The sequence below is a fragment of the Mirounga leonina genome, unplaced genomic scaffold, assembly GCF_011800145.1.
Source record: "Mirounga leonina isolate KUSES-001 unplaced genomic scaffold, KU_Mleo_1.0 Mir_171, whole genome shotgun sequence".
Taxonomy (NCBI): Eukaryota; Metazoa; Chordata; class Mammalia; order Carnivora; family Phocidae; genus Mirounga; species Mirounga leonina.
The window spans coordinates 14,354,606-14,371,322 of record NW_023270436.1 but is presented as its reverse complement, the minus strand read 5'-3'; the positions used below and the strand labels follow the sequence as shown (position 1 = coordinate 14,371,322).

The 16,717-nt window shown below is 36.5% G+C and overlaps 1 protein-coding gene across 1 annotated transcript in view; it reads left to right on the top strand.

The window, feature by feature from the left end:
• The window catches only part of TAOK3 (TAO kinase 3), a 182,981-nt gene that overhangs the window by 102,648 nt on the left and 63,616 nt on the right, over positions 1 to 16,717 (top strand). The window contains exons 6-9 of the mRNA XM_035017101.1: positions 2,433 to 2,478; positions 3,363 to 3,459; positions 6,079 to 6,192; positions 7,381 to 7,472. Coding sequence (XP_034872992.1) covers positions 2,433 to 2,478; positions 3,363 to 3,459; positions 6,079 to 6,192; positions 7,381 to 7,472 — 349 coding nt within the window. The remainder of the gene's footprint in view (positions 1 to 2,432; positions 2,479 to 3,362; positions 3,460 to 6,078; positions 6,193 to 7,380; positions 7,473 to 16,717) is intronic.

The following is a 16,717-nucleotide window of genomic DNA, read 5'->3' as shown; positions in this document are numbered from 1 at the left end:
GTCTCTCTCTGTCTCAAGTAAATAAATAACTCTATTTAAAAAAAAAAAAGGTAGAGCAACTAGAGCTGTTAATGTCAGGAGCAAACAACTAGCCACAGCTCAGGTGTCCTTGTGTTATGGAATAATAGGGAAAAGATAAAATGATCAAAATATACATTAACATAAAAATTTTAAAAATATAACCATAACTGTCCTAGAACCATATTCTCTCCATTTGGTTTTAAAGTTCTATGTTCATATTCCATATACTCAGTTAAAGGAAGTTATATGTGCATATTAATTTACTTAGGGTTTTTTTTTATGATTTTATTTATTTCCTTGCCAGAGAGAGAGAGCTCACAAGCAGGGGGAGCGGCAGGCAGAGGAAGAAGCAGGCTCCCTGCTGAGCAAGGAACCCAATGCGGGGCTCGATCCCAGGACGCTGGGATCATGATCTGAGCCAAAGGCAGACGCTTAATGACTGAGCCACCCAGCGCCCCAAACACTCCTTCTTTAACCAATTTTGATGGAAACATTTCTTAAACAACTAAGTAAATTGGGATGCCTGGCTGGCTCAGTCGTTAAGCTTCTGCCTTTGGCTCAGGTCATGATCCCAGGGTCCTGGGATCGAGTCCCGCATCAGGCTCCCTGCTCCGTGGGAAGCCTGCTTCTCCTTCTCCCACTTCACTGCTTGTGTTCCCTCTCTTGCTGTCTCTCTCTCTGTCAAATAAATAAATAAATCTTTAAAAAAAAAAATAAAGAAGGAGTATTTGTCAATTATACCTCAATAAAGCGGAAAAAATAGTGCACATAAAAGGCTAATGTTTATTATGGTATTGATTTAATGTGGAATCTCTCATTTCACAATAAGAAATAAAATTATACGTCACACCAGTTAGAATGTCTAGTACCAAAAAGACAAGAAAAAACAACTGTTGGCAAGGATGTGGAGAAAAGGGAATCCTTGTGCATTGTTGGTGGGAATGTAAATTGGTGCAGCCACTGTATGGAGTTTCCTCAAAAAATTAAGAATAGAAATACCATACAATCTAGTAATTCCACTACTTGGTATTTACCCAAAGGAAACAAAAGTGCACATTAGAAAAGATATATGTACCCCTATGTTTATTGCAACATATTTATAATAGTCAAAGTATGGAAGCAGCCTCAGTGATACTGATAGATGAATGGATAAAGATGTGGTGTACATATACAATGTAATATTACTCAGCCATAAAAAAGAATGAAATTTTGTCATTTGCGACAACATGGATTGACCTAGAGGGTATTATGCTAAGTGAAATAAGTTGGACAGAGAAAGACAAATACCATATGATTTCACTTACATGTGGAATCCAAAAAAAACAAATGAACAAACAAAAAACCAGGAACAGACTCATAAACACATAGAACAAACTGTTAGTTGCCAGATGGGACAGGGGTAGGGGAATGGATGAAATAGGTAAAGGGAATTAAGAGGTGCAAACTTTCAGTTATAAAATAACAAAGATGAAAAGTACAGCATAGGGATATAGTCAGTAATACTGTAATAACTTCGTATGGTGACAGATGGTAACTACGCTTAGGTTGGTGAGCATTTCATAATGGATAATTGTTGAATCACTATGAAGTGTACCTGAAATCAACATAATATTATATGTCAATTATACTTCTATTCATACGTAAATAAAATTAATGTTTCTGAATTTGCTTATTTTAATGTCAAGCAGAAAACTATAATAAAATTTCAAAACTTTAAACTTCTGTGTTTCTTATGTTTTAAATTATTCTGGTAATGGAATAATTTTAACATATATAGTTATATATTTAATTACATATATAAATATATAACGAATTTAATAGTTTAGATGTGAATATATAACTCTGTTATACATAATAATATAATATATGGGACGCCTGGGTGGCTCAGTTGGTTAAGCATCTGCCTTCGGCTCAGGTCATGATCCCAGAGTCCTGGGTTTGAGTCCCACATCAGGCTCCCTGCCCTTATAGTCTTAGAACATTCCAGTTCCAAGGAGGAAATAAAACCATATGATAAAAGTTACAAAAAATCAATTAGTGTCACATGACCAAAATTTAATCCAGGTCAAGTAGGTCAGAATACTTACTCTCAGGGCACCTGGGTGGCTCACTTGGTGAAGCATCTGCCTTCGGCTCACATCATGATCCCAGGGTACTGGGATTGAGTCCTGCATCGGGCTCCCTGCTCTGCAGAGTCTGCTTCTCCCTCTCTGTCCCTCCACCCTGCTCATGTTCTCTTTCTCACTCGCACATGCTCTCTCTCTCTCTCGCTCTCTCAAATAAATAAAGAAAATCATTAAAAAAAAGAATACTTACTCTCCTAGCATTCTTAGTTCCTTGGTTACTTAAGTTGGTTTTAGCAGTTTCTTATTAACTGTCATTATTCTGGTTATTATTTTAATCTATTACAGTTGGTGATGGAATATTGCTTAGGCTCAGCCTCTGATTTGTTAGAAGGTAAGAATAAAAGCACTATCCCCCTCCTTTATGTTCTGCCTTGACCAGAATAGTATCTACTCCTATATTAAAGTGCAATTTGGGCAAAGCAAATGGATGCTGACTCATACCTAAGGGTTGTGTGGATGAGCTGTGCAAACTTTATCTCTGCAGTGGCTGAAAGTGTCTCGGGAATGATTAACAGCCCTCCTGCTGTTCAGTGCATGGCCCATCCAGGGCAGGTACTTACTAAAATGTTCGGCTAATATGATGTATGTACCCAAAAACGTCAAATTCATATGTATATATGAAAGAGAGGTAGATGGTATCAAATTATATTGATATTTAACTCCTTCAAATATCTTGACTTGACCCAGTTCTCTTCTGCAAATACTATTATAATCAGAGACTGGGTTAAAAATTTACATTAAAAAAAAACTTTTTTATATCACCCTTGATCTCTGAATAGAAATTGCTTATTAGCTGCTTTCACAAATAATGAAAACCTGTAGTTAGAAGAGGTAATTATAGATGCTCTGTGGAGAGGAGAATAATACAACCTAAAACATTCTAGGCATTTAAAATGTCAGAAAGGACTGGTAAATTTGGGCCTGGCCAATTGGAATCAGTGGTGGCTTTGACTTGCAACTGACAGGTCAATTAACAACTCATTACAGTGAATATCAGGCTTTGTTTTATTTTGTTTTAAGGAGTTTGTTTGTTTGTTTGTTTTTGTACTTGAGTTTCCTTTTATCTGATTATTTATTGCAATTCTATAGGAAATATGGTGGATGTGTTCCCAAATTGTCATTTGAGAGTATGTAATTCAGTTTGGTATAACTGTATAAGATTTTAAGAAGAATGCAACTGATTACTACTTCTGAATTTTTCTTTTCCTTCCTCAGTTCACAAAAAACCACTTCAAGAAGTGGAAATCGCTGCCATTACTCACGGTGCCTTGCAGGGGCTGGCCTACCTGCATTCTCATGCACTGATTCATAGGTAAGACTGGAGACCAGTTACATGTCAGTTACAGGACTATCCAAGGAATCTTGAAAGTTAGTGCCTGCTCCACTTTTTAGGGTGCCTGTGGATTTATAGGAAGCAAAGAGATTGCTGCTGCTGCTGCTGGATGTAAGAAGGAAAGTTGTCAGAATTTAGCTTCTGTCTCTTGGTCTGTCCCAGATGTTCACGAAGACTTGCATCACCTCTGTTCTATAGGTAACTGTCTCCAAGGCAGGATGTTGCAGGAAAATTTGAGGAAGGGCCCAGCAGCCTTTTGATACAATGCCAAGAAGAAAAGAAAATTAGCCTTCCTTCCATATATTTATTTCCTAGCTGAGTTTCTTCTCCTTTTCCTGTTGCAAATAACAAGTCAATATTATATAAATACGTACTATTTCATAACTTTAAAATATTGTGCTTTTCTATAGTCCACATAGATATTTAGGAAGATAGTATTGTATTTATCTTGGCAGCTGAAGAAACTGGGGCTCTGAGAGATTAAAATAATTGCCCACAGTTTCACAGGTTTTACATAATAAAGATTGAAGCTCAGATTTCCTAACTCCTAATCCAAGGCTTTCCTCTACCTTTTATTTTCTCTACCACAACTCCACTGTCCTCCCTCCAGTCTACTTCCTACTACTAACTTCTCCTAAATAAAGATGTTCTCCTAATCTTTCCTTCTCTCAGTAAAGAACTGCTAGTACAGTTACTTTAATGAATGGTGGCAGAAGTGGTGGAATATGGGGTAGATATAAAGGATCCAATGGCTCAAAAACAAAAGAAAAAACTTTGACATTTACTAGGAAGAAATGAAACTATTACATCATAGGTTCCCCTTTTGCTTCTGTTTTAATCACCCCAGAGTAGCCATTATCAGTTACTGGTACAGCAAAGGCAGAACTTCCTCAAAATAGGCAGACCAAAATTCCTGCCGTGAATTTGGCTTATGTATAATAAAGACAAAGAATGAACTTAACCATATCTAATAAATGCTGATAAAATGGATTTAACCATAGTGTCTATGGGTTTGACCAAAAAAATTTTTATAGTACGTTTTTTTGTTACCAAAATGTCATTACCAAATGCCAACTTGTTTATATATGATTTTGCTGGTTCCTGTTTAAAGCCATGGTTCATTTTTTTGTGCCTTTGTTAACAAAAATCTGCATATTGATTTAATGTTTTATATTCTATATTATACTTTATCTTCTTTAGTATATAAAAGAAGTTGAAAAAACAAAGCTTTTAAAGTGTGCTCCCCGGGGCGCCTGGGTGGCTTAGTCGTTGGGCGTCTGCCTTCAGCTCAGATCATGATCCCAGGGTCCTGGGATCGAGCCCCACATTGGGCTCTCTGCTCCGCGGGAAGCCTGCTTCTCCCTCTCCCACTCCCCCTGCTTGTGTTCCTGCTCTCCCTATCTCTGTCTCTGTCAAATAAATAAATAAAATCTTAAAAAAATAATAAAGTGTGCTCCCTATTTAAAAATAAAAACCGTGTCTCAGATTTATTATTTTGATTTGACAAGTCAGTGTTCTAATTGAAGGTAATAGAGAAGAGGTATTTTTCTTTTGTTAGATAAATAAGTGTTTTTTTTAGTTCTCTCTGCCAATGCCTAATGTCATCTTGAGTAAAGAAACTGAATTTTCAAGAGAAAATTTTTGGAGACATTGTTTTGGAAACATTTGAACCTTCTCATTTTCAGCTTCCGTTTTCCTCATTCTCTCTGCTTTGTCTTTCCACGGCCCACCAATTTATAAGTCTTGGTTCCTGGTACTCATTACACCTCATGCTTTTTTTGAAGCATGTCTTTTCATTCTAAATTATCATCCTCATGTCTTTTCATTCTAAATTATCATCCTCAACAATGAATATTTTAAAATAATATTTTGAAAACTTTTCTGCTGCATAAAATATCTAATAGCTTTAGTAGTAACAGCTTGCGATTCTTTGTAGTAATACAATAGAAATGCAATTTCCTAATCCCTAATCCTTGTTTGTTTTGATCTTTCAGGGTCTTCTTTTTACTGTACAGTGTTATTTTTAAAATAACACCTTCCATATAACATGTACCCTCAAATGCCTTAGAGTTGCAGTTACAATTAAGGCAGAGAGAAAGGGTCACAGGCAAGAAAGAAAAAGTATGTGTGTAGTTGAGGTTTATTGGTAGGTAGATAATACAGTTATTGAAGGTTTATTTAGACTCCAAAAATGTTATGTAATTTGGAAAAGAAAAAAAAAAAAGGCAGTTACAAATGGCACCAATTTTCCCAGCAGAAGGGATACTGTTGATGACTGGATTTAGCATCTGAGAATATGCTTTTTTAAGTATAGCGATGGAAAAGGTTTCCTTGTCTGCCACGTCTGTCTGCCTTTTTTCTCACTGCATTCCTTCCCTCTAAATAAAGCTCTACCTTTTAGTAATTACTTTGACCTACCTGTAAGTACATCCAGGAATCTGGGCCCCCGTATAACATGCGGTAATTACTAAATCCCCTTCTGGCTATCTGAGCAAGGTTTTTTTTAATAAACTTTTTGTCTTATTAATTGCATGCTCTGACCTATTCCATAATCAAAGTTGAAAAGTAATTTTCTAACCCTCTTATTTTTTCCTATAGGGATATTAAAGCAGGAAATATTCTTCTAACAGAGCCAGGTCAGGTGAAACTAGCTGATTTTGGATCTGCCTCAGTGGCTTCTCCTGCCAACTCCTTTGTGGGCACACCTTACTGGTATGTCGAATTTAAAAACTAGAATTTTAAAATATACATACATGAACAAGATGGGCTCAAAGCATTGCTTTTGTTTTGTTTTTTGACAGTGTCTCACCATGTGCCTCATATGAGATTTCATTAAAGGATAGAAAACTCACTGGCAAAAAAAAGAAACACTCTGACTTAGTATAAAATTTCCAGAGACTTTAAATTGTTCAAATAAGGTTGATGTCACTGTGTGTAAACTGAGCAGGATTATCAACTCACTGACCAAGCTCAGGTTTTAGATTTCATTTGAAGTTTCTTTTGAAACTTTCTCTTGAAGCAGAATCTCTAGGCAAGGACAAAGTAGTTTCTTTAACCTTCTCTAGTCAACAAGCATAAATATTACCTTTCAGTGAAAGAAATCCGGTTTCTTTTTTTTGTTGAGTTCTTTTTTTGAGACTTTTCTTAGTTTGTCACTCTGACTGAAAATTTCACCCCATCTATTCAAGATGCCTTTCCTTCCTTTCATAGATAAACTAGAATTTCATTGTATCTTGGACAATGACTTATATCCCTGGATAATTACTTACCTACTAAAAAAATTAGCTGCTATTTGAATTTCCTTTCTGTCAATGATCATCAAGTAGCATTTACTAAGCAGGCACTTACATATAGTAACAGAAAAAAAAAACATATTAAACTGATAAGACCCCTGCCCTCCTATGGAAATCCATTCTGGACAAACAATATCCATTATCATAGCCTGTTTGTTTATTTTTTGAGTTGCAATATCTTTGAAATATCTGATCATATTGTTTTAAATAGTTCCATAAGTATTTTCTATGTTGTCTATAGTTATTTGTTTAAGTATTTCCTACATATCAATCCTTTACAAATCTTTCTGAGGTAGCTACTAGAATTCTCTCCACATTACAGATGGGAAAACTGATATACGGAGAGGTTAAGTAATTTAGCCGCGGTAAAACTGATAGATAATGGTGGAACCAGGATTTATTGAAAATAATGTGTTGTTTCCTGTAAATCCTTGAGTATAATGTTTATGTTTTGAACAGTGTTTTTCCAAATGACTCGTATAAGGAAATAATATCTTTACTAGACAAAATTTTAGACTGTGCTCAAACAGCTATTTCACCAAATCACTTCATTAGATGAATTTTGTTTTTAATTTGCAACTCAAATTTTGTACATTACATTTGGCAGGATGGCTCCAGAGGTGATCTTAGCTATGGACGAAGGACAGTATGATGGGAAAGTTGATATTTGGTCACTTGGAATCACCTGTATTGAATTGGGTAAGTGAAAGAGTTGTGTTTTTTTTGGTTTTGGTTTTGGTTTTTTTTTTTTAGATTTTATTTATTTGACAGAGAGAGACACAGCGAGAGAGGGAACACAAGCAGGGGGAGTGGGAGAAGGGAAAAGCAGGCTTTCCGCCGATCAGGGAGCCCGATGTGGGGCTCGATCCCAGGGCCCTGGGATTATGATCTGAGCCAAAGGCAGATGCTTAACAACTGAGCCACCCAGGTGCCCCAAAAGAGTTGTTGTTATTGTACTTTTGAAAATCACTCCTGACTATAATTGTTAATTCATTCATCCTGCTATTATTTAATGGGTCACTGCTCTATGTGGGCCAGGCAGCATGAATTTATTAAATTTTTTTTCTATGCTTTTGTATAACATCAGAAGATTCCTTTCTCTTTGCTACATTTTCGTGTTATTAATTTAAAAGAGTTTGAGCAGGTATAGCAAATAACAAATGTGGGAATATACAATAATAAGTATTAATATTTGAAAAACATCCATTCTCCATATCATGAATGATAACTTATGCCCTTCCTTCCCAGTAGTAATTTAATTTCGACGTGTATAAGGGAAATCTAAAAAAGTAATAGCAGGCTTATCCAAGATCTGACTGTAAAAACTCTATTTGACCCATTTACAGAGCAACCTCAGAGAAAACTTCTTGTTAGAAGATGCCCTCTGCTTTAAAGTTGTTCCCCAAACATTGTTGCATTTACATAAAATTGTCTAACATACCACAGATTCTTGATCTTCTGGTTGTATTTTTTGAACTTTAAATGTATCCTAAAGTCACCTTTATCTGGGGCTATACTGGCAGATTTAACCAATGATTCTCAGGTCACTGGTGGGGCAGATAAGATTACTGTGGAGTTGGAGAAAGTGATGCACAGTTGACCTTCCAAAGCCACTGAGATCCGGCTCCAACATTGCCTTTATCTAGATTTTTATTTAAAATTTTTATTTATAATTATTTTATTTATAATTTTATAAATACATTTAATTTAATTTTTTCATCAGTTTTTTAAAATTTCTTCATCTAGTTTTTTGGGTTAATTTCCTCTACTCTAGTATCCAAATTGATCCTGTAAGAATTTCTGAGCTCCAGTTTGATTCTCAGACTGTAGTTTTCTTTATCCTGAAATGTTTGGCTTGTAAAGACAACTTGGGATACTTTGTATTGCATTTCCAGTTGCTTCACTGACTCCTTCCTTGAACAAAGAATCATATGATAAAGATACAAGACTTGTCTTCTTTTTTTTTTTAACCTTAAAGAAATATTACTTTTTAAAAAAACAATTCAGGGAGGAGAGTTAGAATATTTAATTTTTAATTTTTAAAAAACAAGTAATATTCATATGGTTTATAAATCAAAAAATATAAAAAGACATGCAGTGAAAGAACTTCTCAGACCTCTGGCCCTATTGACCCATTTCCTTTCCCACCCCTGCTAGTACATACAGGGCACCACTGTTACTAATTTCTTGTATATCCTTCCGGAGCTTCTTTATAAATATACAAACAAATATGGATATACATGTATTGCATTCCTTTTCTCACCCAAATCAACATATACAAGTGGTTCTGTATATTGATTTTTCACTTAACAACGTCTGGAGATCTGTTTTATATTAGTAACTTAGACCTCTTTTTCTTTTTCTTTTTACTGGCATCATCTTATTCCTCCAGTATTATGGATATACCATAATTTATTTGACTAGTCCTCTGTTAAAGGATATTGAGGTGGTAGATTTCTTTTCTACATTCTTTTTTTTTTTTTTTCTTTTACGATTTTATTTATCTGAGTGAGAGAGAGAACATGAGCAAGGGGAGGGGCAGAGAGAGAAGCAGACTCCCCGCTGAGCAGGGAGCCTGATTCAGGGCTCCATTCCAGTACCCTGGGATCATGACCTGAGCCAAAGCAGACACTTAACCAACTGAACCACCCAGGCGTCCCTCTTTTTTACATTCTAATATTGTGTTATTCTCTCTTTCACTGCAAAGGAAATTAACTTAATTTATTCACACTGATTATGGGGAGGGAGACTCAGCAGAAATATTTGCATACTTTAAAAAGGACATATGATGCACTTCCAATAATACTATATACAACTTTACAAGGTAGTCCTAAAAGTCAGAGGGCCAAAACTAGTCCAGACAATTTTGAAAAAGTAGAATTTGGACAGAAAAATCACTGTACCAAAATCCATACCATCATAATTAAATCAATACAGCATTGATGTAGGGAAAGACTAATATCCAATAGAACAGACAGTAAAACCTAGAAATGGACTCATGTATAAGTCAGATTTTGTTATAAGACTGGAAAAGCAGGGGCGCCTGGGTGGCTCAGTCGTTAAGCGTCTGCCTTCGGCTCAGGTCATGATCCCAGAGTCCTGGGATCGAGCCCCGCATCGGGCTCCCTGCTCCGCGGGAAGCCTGCTTTTCCCTCTCCCACTCTCCCTGCTTGTGTTCCCTCTCTCGCTGTGTCTCTCTCTGTCAAATAAATAAATAAAATCTTTACATAAATAAATAAATAAATAAATAAATAAATAAATAAAAAGACTGGAAAAGCATTATAAATTAGTGGGGAAAGGATGGCCCATTTGATAAATAATATGAGGCAATTTGTTAATTGTATAAGGAAAAACTATAATTAGATCCTAGCTTATGTCATACACAAAAATAAAATTCCAGATTGGCTAAATACCCAAAAGTAAAAAGTAAAACTCTAAAACTTTTAGGAGAAGCCCTCTTATGACTCAGTTTCCTCATCTGCAAAGTAGAGACAACAATGCTACAAAGCAGGTGCTATTATTATGAAGATTAATGAATATATAAAATATTTATCAATGGATACTTGGGCTGCTTCCATATCTTGGCTATTGTAAGTAATGCTGCAGTAAACATGGGAGTGCATATATCTTTTTGAATTAGTGTTTTCATTTTCTTTGGGTAAATACCCAGGAGTAGAGTTATTGGATCATATGGTCTTTTCTATTTTTAATTTTTTGAGGAAATTCCTTACTGTTTTTCACAGGGGCTGTACCAATTTACATTCCCACCAAAAGTGAATGGATAAAGAAGATACTGTATACACACACACACAGAAATATTACTCAGCCATAAAAAAGAATGAAATCTTGCCATTTTGTAACAACATGGATGGACCTAGAAGGTCCATGAAATTAGTGAGAGAGAGAAAGACAAATACAACATGATTTCACTTATATGTGGAATCTAAACAAATAAATGAATAAACAAATAACAGAATCAGACCCATAAATACAATGAACAAACAGATGATTGCCAGAGGGGAGAGGGGTGGGGGATGGGCAAAATGGGTGAAGGGGAGTGGGAGATACAGGCTTTCAGTTATGGAATGACTAAGTCACAGGAATAAAAGTCACAGGCATGAGGAATATAGTCAATGGTATTATAATAGCCTTGCATGGTGACAGATAGTAGCTACACTTGCAGTGAGCATAGCATAATGTAAAGGGTTGTTGAATCACTGTGTTGTACTACTGAAACTAAGTAACATCCTATGTCAACTATACTCTCTCTCTCTCTATATATGAAATACTTAAAATATGGCATGCCATGTAATAAACACTATATAAATGTAATTATTATTACTATTATTACTATAGGAGTATATACCTTTATGGGTGTGGGAAGAATTTTTCTAAAAATATTTTTGAGGGGCTCCTGAGTGGCTCAGTCCTTAAGCGTCTGCCTTCAGCTCAGGTCATGATCCCAGGGTCCTGGGATCGAGCCCCGCATGGGGCTCCCTGCTCAGCAGGAAGCCTGCTTCTCCCTCTCACACTCCCCCTGCCTGTGTTCCCCCTCTCGCTGTCTCTCTCTCTGTCAAATAAATAAAATCTTGAAAAATATATATATATTCATATATATATATTTGAAAACGTTGACAAATATGACAACTTTTAGTACTTTAAAATATAAAGCTATGTGGGGCACCTGAGTGGCTCAGTCGGTTAAGCGTCTGCCTTCGGCTCAGGTCATGATCCCTGGGTCCTGGGATCGAGCCCCATATTGGGCTCCCTGCTCAGAGGGGAGCCTGCTTCTCCCTCTCCTCCCCACCTGAGTGTTCTCTCTCACTATCTCTGTCACTGTCTCTCACTCTCAAATAAATAAAAAAAATCTTAAAAAAAAAAATATATATATATATAAAGCTATGTAAAATACAAAAATTAAAAGATAAACCAGAGACTAATAGAAAGTAGTTTCAACATACCTAACCAACAGAGTATTGGCCCAGAATTTTTAAAGATTTCTTATGATTTACCACATTTCTTTATCAAAAATAAAAAGACAAACAGCCAGTAGAAAAATGGGCAAAGAATATAATCAGCAAGTTCACTGAAAAAGAAACCTAAATGGACACCAAACATTCAAAGATACTCAGGCTCATTAGTAATAAGGGAAATGCAAATTAATACCTTATCACACTGGGGCACCTGGGTGGCATCCGACTCTTGATCTCAGCTCAGGTCTTGATCTCAGGGTCATGAGTTCAAGCCCTGTGTTGGGTTCCATGCTGGGCATGGAGCCTACTTTAAAAAACAAACGAACAAAAAACTTTTTCACATTTATCAGACTGGCAGAAGTTCTTAAGTATGAGGATAATAAATAAATTTTGGGAAACTACTAAGGAAACAGGAACTCATTCATTATTTGTAGAAATGTAAATTGATATAACAACTTTGGGGTGTAAATTATCAACATCTAGTAAAGTCGATGAGTAGTCTCCATGACCCAGAATTTCACTTCTAAGTGTATTCCTTAAAGAAATATTTATGCATATACACTGGAAATGTGTACAAGAATGAAACCTTGTGTAGAAGCTAGAAAAGGTTGAAACAATCTAAATTCTTACCCAAGGAGGAATGGATAAATTAATTATGGAATACTGTATCACAGTTAACAATGAACTGGATCTACAGATATCATCATGGATAAATCTCAAAAATCATAACACTGATGCAGAAAAAGCATTTGACAAAAATACAGCATCCTTTCTTAACAAAAGCCCTCAACAAAGTAGGGATAGGTGGAACATAACTCAACATCATAAAGGCCATATACGGAAGACCCACAGCTAATATCATCCTCAATGGGGAAAAACAGAGCCTTTCCCCTATAGTCAGGAACAAGACAGGGATGTCAATTCTCACCATTACTATTTAACATAGTACTGGAAGTCTAGCTTCAGCAGTCAGACAACAAAAAGAAATAAAAGGCATCCAAATCAGCAAGGAAGAAGTCAAACTTTCATTATTTGCATAGGACATGATACTCTATGTAGAAAACCTGAAAGATTCCACCAAAAAATTGCTAGAACTAATTCATGAATTCTGCAGAGTTGCAGGATATAAAATCAATGTGCGGGGGTGCCTTGGTGGCTCAGATGGTTAAGCGTCTGCCTTCAGCTCAGGTCATGATCCTGGGGTCCTGGGATCAAGCCCCACATTAGGCTTCTGGCTCAGCGGGGAGCCTGCTTCTCCCTCTCCCTCTGCCTCTCTCCCTGCTCTCTCTGAATCTCTGTCAAATGAATATATAAATAAATAAATCTTTTTTAAAAATGTGATTTAATCTTAAAAAAATAAAAATAAACTCAATGTGCAAAAATCTGTTGCCTTTCCATACACCAATAATGAAGCTCCAGAAAAAGAAATCAAGGCATAGATCCCATTTGCAATTGCACCAAAAACAATAAGATACCTAGGAATAAACCTAACTAAAGAGGTAAAAGATGTGTACTCTGATGTGTACACTTGTGAAAGAAATTGAAGAGGACACAAAGAAATGTAAAAGCACTCCAAGCTCATGGATTAGAAGAACAAACATTGTTAAAATGTCTATACTACCCAAAGCTATCTACACATTTAACACAATCCCTATCAAAATAACACCAGCATTCTTCACAGAGCTAGAACAAACAATCCTAAAATTTGTATGGGACCACAAAAGACCCTGAATACCAAAGCAATCCTGAAAAAGAAAAAACTGGAGGCATTACAATTCCAGATTTCAAGCTATATTACAAAGCTGTAGTCATCAAGACAGCATGGTACTGGCACAAAAATAGACACACAGATCAATGGAACAGAATAGAGAATCCAGAATTGAACCCACAACTATATGGTCAACTAATCTTCAAGAAAGCAGGAAAGAATGTCCAATGGAAAAAAGTCTCTTCAACCAATGGTGTTGGGAAAACTGGACAACATGCAAAAGAAAGAAACTGGACCAATTTCTTACACCATACACAAAAATAAATTCAAAATGGATGAAGGACCTAAATGTGAGACAGGAAACCATCAAAATCCTAGAGGAGAATACAGGCAGAAAACTCTTTGACCTCGGCTATAGCAACTTCTTACTAGACATGTTGCTGGAGGCAAGGGAAACAAAAGCAAAAATGAACTATTGGGGCTTCATCAAGATAAAAAGCTTCTGCACAGTGAAGGAAACAATCAACAAAACTAAAAGGCAGCCTACGGAATGGGAGAAGATATTTGCAAACGACATCAGATAAAGGGTTAGTATCCAAAATCTATAAACAGCTTACCAAACTCAACACCCAAAGAACAAATAATTCAATCAAGAAATGGGCAGAAGACATGAACAGACATTTTTCCAAAGAAGACATCCAGATGGCTAACAGACACATGAGAAAATGCTCAACATCACTCACCATCAGGGAAATACAAATCAAAACCACAATGAGATACCACCTCACACCTGTCAGAATGGCTAAAATTAACACAAGAAACAACAGGTGTTGGTGAGGCTGTGGAAAAGGAGAACCTTCTTGCATTGTTGGTGGGAATGCAAACTGGTACAGCCACTCTGGAGAATAGTATGGAGATTGCTCAAAAAGTTAAAACTAGAACTACCCTATGATGCAGCAATTGCAGTACTAGGTATTTACCCAAAGGATATGAAAATACAGATTTGAAGGGGTACATGCACCCCAATGTTTATAGCAGCATTATCAACAATAACCAAACTATGGAGAGAGCCCAACTGTCCATTGACTAATGAATGGATAAAGAAAATGTGGTATATATACAATGGAATGTTACTCAGCCATCAAAAAGAATGAAATCTCACCATTTGCAATGATGTGGATAGAGCTAGAGTATATTATGCTAAGTGAGATAAGTCCGAGAAAGACAAATACCATATGACCTCAATCATGTGGAATTTAAGAAAGAAAACAGATGAACATATGAGAAGGGGAGACAGAAAAAAGGGAGAGAGGGAAATAGACCATAAGAGACTCTTAATGATAGAAAACAGAGGGTTTTCTATCTATGGAGGGAGGTGAGGGGGGATGAGATAGATGGATGAAGAGGTTTAAGGAGGTCACTTTTTGTGATGAGCACTGGGTGTTATATGTAAGTGATGAATCACTGAATTCTACTCCAGAAACCAGTATTGCACTGTATGTTAACTAATTTAACATTAAATTTAAATTTAAAAAAATTATAATACTGAATAATGAACAAAGAAAGTTGCAAAAGTATAGGTACAGTATGATACCAATTATGAAAATTTTATAAACACTTCTTTATATTGTTTGAGTGTGTGTATGTTAGTATATATATATTTTTAAAGCATAAGAACATAGATGTAAAAGATGTAATTTCAAAATAGAACATTCTCTGGAGAGAGGAAGAAGAATAAAGTTATATCTACTTTATTACTTTTTTTGGAAGAAAGTTCTGAAACAAATATGGCAAAATACTGATTAAATGGTAGGTATCATAATCTGCAAATTTTAAAGATTTTATTAACTTACTTTGAGAGGGGAGAGGGGGCAAAGGGAGAGGCAGAGAACTTCAAACAGGCACTGCACCCGGCACAGAGTCTGTCTGGGGCTCCATCCCACAACCCTGAGATCATGACCCCAGCTGAAACCAAGAGTCAGATGCTTAACCAACTGAGCCACCCAGGCACCCGGAAGAATTTAACTTTTTAAAAATGAGAAATAGGGGCACCTGGGTGGCTCAGTCAGTTAAGTGTCTGCCTTCAGCTCAGGTGATGATCCCAGGGTCTTGGGATTGGGCCCCATGTCGGGCTCCCTGCTCAGCGGGAGAGTCTGCTTCTCCCTCTCCTCATTGCTTGTGCTCTTTCTCCCTATCTCTGTCACTATCTGTCTCTCTCCAATAAATAAAATCTTAAAAAAAAAGAGAGAGAGAAATAAATGTACATTCCTGTGGTTTAAAAAAAAACAAAAACAAGAACCTGCCCTCTGCCTAGCACAGAGTTAGCAATTTGGAATAAATTTTAAAATTAGACACCCTGAATTTGAATTTTGGCTTTACCCACACTTAGCTGGCAGGACCACCCCAAATGGCTGCACTAACACCAGCAGGCATCCACATAGTCTAGCATGTGACTGACACCTTTTGGAGTTGTTATACAACTCCAAAAGTTCATCCTGACTGTGAGAGTTTGGACAACTTTCTCAACTTGCTTGAGCCTCAGTTTTCTCACCTAAGTGAAAATATCAATGCAGGGGCGCCTGGGTGGCTCAGTCGGTTAAGCGTCTGCTTTCGGCTCAGGTCATGATCCCGGGGTCCTGGGATCGAGCCCCACATTGGGCTCCCTGCTCAGCGGGGATCCTGCTTCTCCCTCTACCTCTGCCTGCCACTCTACTTGTGCTATCTCTCTATCTCTCTGTCAAATAAATAAATTTTTAAAATCTTAAAAAAAAAAAGAAAATATCAATACATATGCCCTAGATATTGTCAACTTCAATAAGATAACATATGTAAAGTATTTAACATAATGCCTACCACAGAACAAAGGCTTAATAACAGCTGATTGCATTTGTATGTAGGATTATTCCTATTTTTGTAATTTATATTCTAAAATGAACCAAAATTAAACATAACACTGATGCCGTAGCAGCAATTCATCTGTTATGAAAATTTAAGAGGATGTACTACCTAAGTTGAACTTTACAGCTAATTAGCGTCCACCTATTGTTTTAACAAGTTTTTTCTTACCATAATCTTTCTAAATGTACGGTGGATTCTACCCTTTCCAACCTTCTTAAATAGAGCAAACAACATGTACCTTTTTTTTTTTTTTAAGATTTTATTTATTTATTTGAGAGAGAGAGAGAATGAGGGATAACACAAGCAGGGGGAGCAGCAGAGGGAGAGGGAGAAGCAGGCTTCTCGCTGAGCAGGGAGCCGGATGC